The sequence below is a fragment of the Eimeria tenella genome, genomic scaffold, assembly GCF_000499545.2.
Source record: "Eimeria tenella Houghton genomic scaffold, Eth_scaff608, whole genome shotgun sequence".
In the NCBI taxonomy this organism is placed as follows: Eukaryota; Apicomplexa; class Conoidasida; order Eucoccidiorida; family Eimeriidae; genus Eimeria; species Eimeria tenella.
The window spans coordinates 1-5,954 of record NW_013545734.1 but is presented as its reverse complement, the minus strand read 5'-3'; the positions used below and the strand labels follow the sequence as shown (position 1 = coordinate 5,954).

Genomic DNA, 5,954 nt, shown 5'->3' with positions numbered 1-5,954 from the left:
CCAAAACCCTAGAAACCCCAAGCCCGACAAACCCTAAACCCTAGGAACCCTGGCGCCCTAGAAACCCTTAACCCTAAAAGCCCTAAACCCTAGAAGCTTTAAATTCTCTGTAAACCCTAATTCCCAGAAACTCTAGATGCGTGGAGCCGTAGACCGTAGAAACCCTAAACCCTAAACCCTAAACCCTAGGAAGCCGCCTCGTTTCCCTCTCGAGCTTTCTTTGCAGGGCGTCTCCCCAACTGTTGCTGCCTTCAAGGAGAAGCTGCAGGAGGCCTTGAGCAGCAGCAACGGCAGCAGCAGCAGCAGCGAGAATTGCAGCAGCAACGGGAACAGCAGCAGAGACGAGGGGAACCGCTGCAGCAGCAGCAACAGCAGCAGCAGCAGCGAGGCAGCTCCTGAAGGCACGGCCAATGAAGCTGCTGCTGCAGCGCCAACAGCTCCAGAGACTCCGGAGTCAGTCGAAGCAGCAGCTGCTGCTCCGTCAGCAGCAGCAGCAGAGGAGAGCCCACAGGAAGCAAAAGCAGCAGCAGCACCATCAGCAGCTGCTGCTGCAGCAGAAGAAGCGTAGAAGTTCTACGGCTATTCACTTTTCTATAGAAGCAGCAGCAGCAGCGACGGCAATGCCCGAAGCAGCAGCAGCAGCAACAGCAGCAGCAGCAACAGCAGCAGCAGCAACAGCAGCAGCAGCAACAGCAGCAGCAGCAGCAGCGCAGACGGAGACTGTTGCCTCAGCAGTCACTAGTGCCACTAACGCAGCGCATGACTATCGCCGTGTTGAGAATCGCATTTGCTTCAGCTGCTGCAGCTGCTGCAGCAGCAGCAGCCGCAGTTGCAAGGTTGCTGCAGCAGCTGCTGCAGCAGCCGCTGCAGCAGAAGGGCTGGCTGGGGCGCCGCAACAGTTCAAAAGTCTTTAAATGATGTTGTCTCCTTTCGCAGCAGCCCAGAGTCCGCAGTTCCTACTGAAGCCTTACTGCCTAGGGTTTAGGGTTTAGGGTTTAGGGTTTAGCAGCAAGCCACGACTTGGGCCACTGCTAGGCTGGCGTCATCTGTAAGAGACAGCAGCAAAGCGCGGACCTGCCGAGACACCCGAAGGGCCTCAGCAGGGCCCCGCAGCAGCAGCAGCGGCTGCCCTGCTGCTCCGTGCTGCACTTCAATCTCCTTGAGTGATATGCCACCTGAAGCAGCAGCAGCAGCAGCAGCAGCGCAGCAATAGCAGCAGAAGAGGCAGCAGCAGCAGTAGCAGCGGCGGCAGTCGCATTAGCATAGCAGCAGCAGCAGAGGCAGCAGCAGCGCAGCAATAGCAGCAGCAGTAGCTGCAGCAGCAGCAGCAGCAGCGCGCTGGCTGCTGCTGCAGCGCGGTGGGAAGCCACACGGGTCGGCCTGCCTTGCTGCGAGGCGAGTCGCTGCTGTTTAGCACTAAAGGCTGAGGGTTTAGGGTTTAGGGTTTAGGGTTAGAGCTGTTACCTGGGCTGAGGACTCTAAGGCCTACGCCGAGAGCCTTTACTGCTGCTTCTTTAGCAGCAAATCTGCGGCTCAAGAAGCGTGCTGCTGCTCGAATGGCTTTTGCGTCTTGCAGCGCAGCAGCAGCCGCTGCTGCTGCTGCTGCTGTGCTGCTGCTGCTGCTGCTGAGCTGCTGCTGCTGCTGCTGCAGCAAGGCATAATGTACTGTGAAGAGGCCCCTGTGGGCCCTCCGCAGCTGCGCAGCTTCGAGAGGAGACAGCAGCCGTGAAGTGTATCGACACATAAAGCTGCAGCAACACTCTGGTGCAGCAGCAGCAGCAGCAGCAGCAGCAGCAGCAGAAGCTCCCGCAGTAGGAGCAGCAGCAGCGGCAGCTGCTGCATCAGGGGCCTTTTCTGCTGTGGGAGACTCTTGATCTGCAGAATCCCCCTCTGCTGCGGCAACAGCTGCAACGGGGCCCTCTGTTGCTGCTGCTGCTGCTGCTGCTGCTGCTGCTGTTGCGTCGGCTGACAGCAAACGAGAGAGAGTCCGCTGCAGTCTGTCTGTGGAGACAATGTCTATACCGACACCTACTAGATGTAGCCTGCACTCAAACCCTAAACCCTAAACCCTAAACCCTCAGCAGCAGCAGCCTGCCGCCCACAGCTTGCCCCCACTTTCCCTAGGGTTCGGGCGCTCGGCTTGCAGATGGGCTGGCTGCCTTTCCTGGGTCTTGCATTTTAGGGTTTAGGGTTTAGGGTTTAGGGTTTAGGGTTTAGCACTTGTGCTGCCGCGTGGGGTTTAGGAGACACAAAAGCTCTTCAACGCTGCGCATTCGTTCTGCCTGCTGCGGCGTCTCGTGGACGAATCTGCGGAGCAGCAAAACCCTAAACCCTAAACCCTAAACCCTAAACCCTAGGTTCGGGGCAAAGTACAAGCCACAAACCCTCCGAAAACCCCAGTTTCGAATCCCAAACCCTAGCCAATACTTCAGAAGAGTAAACCCTAAACCCTAAACTCTAAAATTGAAGCTCAAGGCCCGGACGTCCTTTGTGACCTCTGTTTTAGGCCTAGGGTTTGGAGTTTAGGGTTTAGGGCTTAGGGTTTAGGGTTTAGGGTTTACCCGATGAGGTGCAGCAGGGAGTGAACCAAAAGCAGCTGCAGCCGCTCCTCTGTAGAGCCCGAGTGCACCAAACGCCGCAGCACCCCTCTGCAGCAGCAGCAGCAGCAGCAACAGCTGCAGCAACTGCAGCAGCAGCAGCATCAGCAGCCCCGCTGCAGCAGTAGCAGCAGCCGCGGCAGTAGCCCAACCAGAGAGGGCAGCAGCAGCAGCAGCAACAGCAGCAACAGCAGCACTAGCAGCAGCAGTGGCAGCAGCAGCAGCAGATTTACTTTGTGGGCAGGGGCTCTGGGTCGGCATCTTTTGCTGCAGCAGCTTCCAGCTGCTTTCTGTCCTCTAACTGCTGCCTGTACACCACAGCTGCGGCGCAGCAGCAGCAGCAATAGCAACAGCAGTAGCAACAGCAACAGCAGCAGCCACAGCATCACCAACAGCAGCAACAGCAGCAGCAACTTCCACTAGCCCATTTCAGACACAGCTGCTGGTGAAACTGACAGTTTAGCGCCTAGGGTCTAGGGTGTAGGGTTTAGGGTACAGAGTCTAGATTTTAGGGTTTAGGGTTTAGGGTTTAGGGTTTTGAGTTTTAGGCTTACTGGGGCACAAGAAGATGTCCCCTAAGAAGGTCTGCCGCCGATGCCGGCGTACAGCCTTAATTTCTTGCTGCAGCAGCAGCTGCGACTTTGCTGCTGCTGCTGCTGCTGCTCTTTTTGCATTTGTGGCTGCTGCTGTACCTGTTGCTGCTGCAGCTGCTGCTGCTGCAGCTGCTGCTGCTGCGTCTGCTGCTGCTGCTGCCTTAAGCAGCAGCTCCCGCCTTTTAGCGTAGCGTGAGGGGTCGACAGCAGCAAACGATAGTGCATCTGTAGCCCCAATAGTGCTGCTGCTGCTGCTGGAGCTACCGCTGCTGCTGCTGGAGCTGCCGCTGCTGCTGCATCTGCTGCTGCTGCTGCTGCTGCTGTTGCAGCTGCTGCTGCTGTTGCTGGGGTGATAGGCTTTGTAGATTTTGCTCATTTGCTTCTCGCTGACGCAGCAAACCCTCACGTGGCTCTTCTTGAGTCTAGGTAGCAGCAGCAGCAGCAACAGCAGCAGCAGCAACAGCAGTAGCGACAACAGCAGCAGCAGCAGCAGCAAAAGGAGCAGCAACTGTGCAACAGTGGCAGCGACTGAAACGGCAATAGCCATGTAAAGAAGCAAAAGGCTCGTGGACAAGGCAAAGGCACTCGCTGTTTAGAGTCTAGGGTTTAGGGTTTAGGGTTTAGAGCTTAGGGTTTAGGGTTTAGGGTTTAGGGTTTACGCGAGAGCGGCTAGTAGGTCCCTTGCGAACTGCTGCAGCCCTTCTGCGTCTGCAACTCCTCTCAGCTCCTGTGCGCCTTCTAAAGTGACGCAGCAGCCCTTGCTGCTGCTGCTGTTACTGCTGCTGCTGCCGCTGCTGCTGCTGTCGCTGCTGCTGTTGCTGCTGTTGCTGCTGCTGCGGCGAACTGCTGCTGCGAGAGCTGCCTGCTCATAGGGCTCCAGAAGACTATCGTACATTCGAACCCTCTTGCTGGTCCACTTCAGCTTGCTGCTGCTGCTGCTGCTGCTGTTGCTGCTGCTGCTGCTGTCATAGAGACTGTCGTTGCTGCTGCTGCCACTGCTGCTGCTGGGCAGGCTGCAGCTGCTGCTGCTGTTGCTGCGGCTGCCAACATATCTCCTGCGAGGCTTATTTAACGCGACTGGAGAGTAAGGGCCCCTGGAGAAGCAAAAGGCGCATGTTTTAGAGGCAGCTCTTGCTGCTGCTGCTGCTGTTGCTGCTGTGGGTCTTGCTGCTGCTGCTGCTGCAGACTTTGCTGCTGCTGCTCTTGCGGCTTCTGCTGCTGCACTCTGTGACCTCTCTAGCGTCAACAAGGTGCTGCAGCAGCGACTCTGCTGCTGCACCCTTGGTGTCACTGCTGCTGCTGCTGCTGCTGCACCTGGAGTAGCTTCAAAGTGACTCCGGATATTCTGCTGCTGCTGCAGCAGCAGCAGCAGCAACAGCAGCAGCCTGAGCGGGGGCCTCAGTGGCCTCCCAGGGCCTTTCATCTCTAGCTGCGAAACATTCTTTAGGCGTTCGCCAAATTGAAATTAGTTCCAGAAAAAAATCGTAAACCCTAAACCCTAAACCCTAAACCCAAAACCCTAGGGCTCAAGGTCGAAGCCTTGAGTAGAGAGCGTCGGCGGCGCAGAGAAGGGTCTTCAGAAGGCTCTTTAGGAGGGTTTAGGGTTTAGGGCTCAGGGTTTAGGGTTTAGTGTTAGGCATCCTATGAATTAGGGTTTAAGGGTTTAGCGTCACAGGCTAGGGCTTAGGGTTTAGGGTTTAGGAAACCCTAGACCCCTAAAGGCCCCAAACACGAGACGGGGCCCCCCAGCCTTTTGGGGTCACCGTCTATAGCGAGAAACTTCAATTAGGGTTTAGGGTTTAGGGTTTAGGGTTTAATTTCAACAACGGCGGTTTCATTTTTAAGGTTTAGAGCTTCAAACCATTGCTACTGCTGCCCGCTGCCGACACGAGAACCAACAGCCACCTAGTGCTTAGGGTTTAGGGTTTAGGGTTTAGGGTTTAGGGTTTAAAATTTAGGGCGTTGCCCAGAAAAGCCAGCATGTTGGTGCGGGTTAATTTGGCACATATGGCTCAGGGTTTAGGGTTTAGTGTCTGGGGTTTAGGGTTTAGGGTTTAGGGTTTAGGGTTTCTCCGATGGCGCTGCCTTACGTGGCAATCGAGCTGCGCTTTGCTCTCAACGGAGACGCTGCCAGCAGCAGCAGCAGCAGCAGCAGCAGCAAGATCTACGTGGCTGATGTGAGCGGTGCTGCAGCAGCAGCTGACTTGGGCGACGCTGCCCCGTTTGTCTGCCGCCTTTATCAGCTCCTGCAGCAGCAGCAGCAGCAGCAGCAGCAGCAGCAGCACGACAATGTGTACAGGGCCGCGGTGTACGGACAGCTCGATGAGGTCACTGACTTCCTTCGGGAGAAGGTGGACCTCTTCCTAGTCATAACAGAGCAGCAGCAGCAGCAGCAACAGCAGCAGAATGAGCAGCAGCAGCAGCAGCAGAAGGAAGACCGCTACGTGGCTTTTGCAGTCCGCGAAGTCATCGAGAGCAACCAGCAGCAGCAGCTGCTCCAGCAACTGCAGCAGCTGCATCAGCTGCAACAGCTGCAGCAGCTGCAGCAGCAACAAGGGCAGCAGCAGCTGCTTCCTGCTGCTGCTGCTGCTGCAGCAAGCAGTGCCTCGTATGCTGCTGACCTAGACCCTGCTGATGGCGGCCCGCAGTTGTCTATACAACTGACGCTGCGGCAGCACTTCCAGCAGCAGCAGCAGCAGCAGCAGCAGCAGACCAGCTGCAGCAAAAGGTGTTTCTTTCTGTCATTTCAGCGCCAAGGCCCACC

General features: G+C 56.7%; 3 protein-coding genes across 3 annotated transcripts; 2 read left to right on the top strand and 1 right to left on the bottom strand.

The window, feature by feature from the left end:
• Positions 1-410: 410 nt before the first annotated feature.
• Positions 411-914, top strand: ETH_00002505 (uncharacterized protein; the record flags this gene model as incomplete). Its single annotated transcript, XM_013380424.1, has 1 exon — positions 411-914. One exon carries the CDS (start codon positions 411-413, stop codon positions 912-914), a length of 504 nt encoding a protein of 167 aa, XP_013235878.1.
• An 88-nt stretch (positions 915-1,002) lies between these two features.
• On the bottom strand, positions 1,003-4,613 carry ETH_00002500 (phosphopantetheine--protein transferase domain containing protein, putative; the record flags this gene model as incomplete). Its single annotated transcript, XM_013380423.1, has 6 exons — positions 1,003-1,175; positions 1,465-2,042; positions 2,562-2,648; positions 2,831-2,918; positions 3,152-3,576; positions 3,850-4,613. 6 exons carry the CDS (start codon positions 4,611-4,613, stop codon positions 1,003-1,005), a joined length of 2,115 nt encoding a protein of 704 aa, XP_013235877.1.
• A 652-nt stretch (positions 4,614-5,265) lies between these two features.
• ETH_00002495 (uncharacterized protein) lies at positions 5,266-5,918 on the top strand (the record flags this gene model as incomplete). The annotated part of the gene is made up of 1 exon (XM_013380422.1): positions 5,266-5,918. A coding segment is annotated over one exon (653 nt), but the record flags the coding sequence as incomplete, so codon positions are not given.
• Between the last annotated feature and the right edge of the window lie 36 nt (positions 5,919-5,954).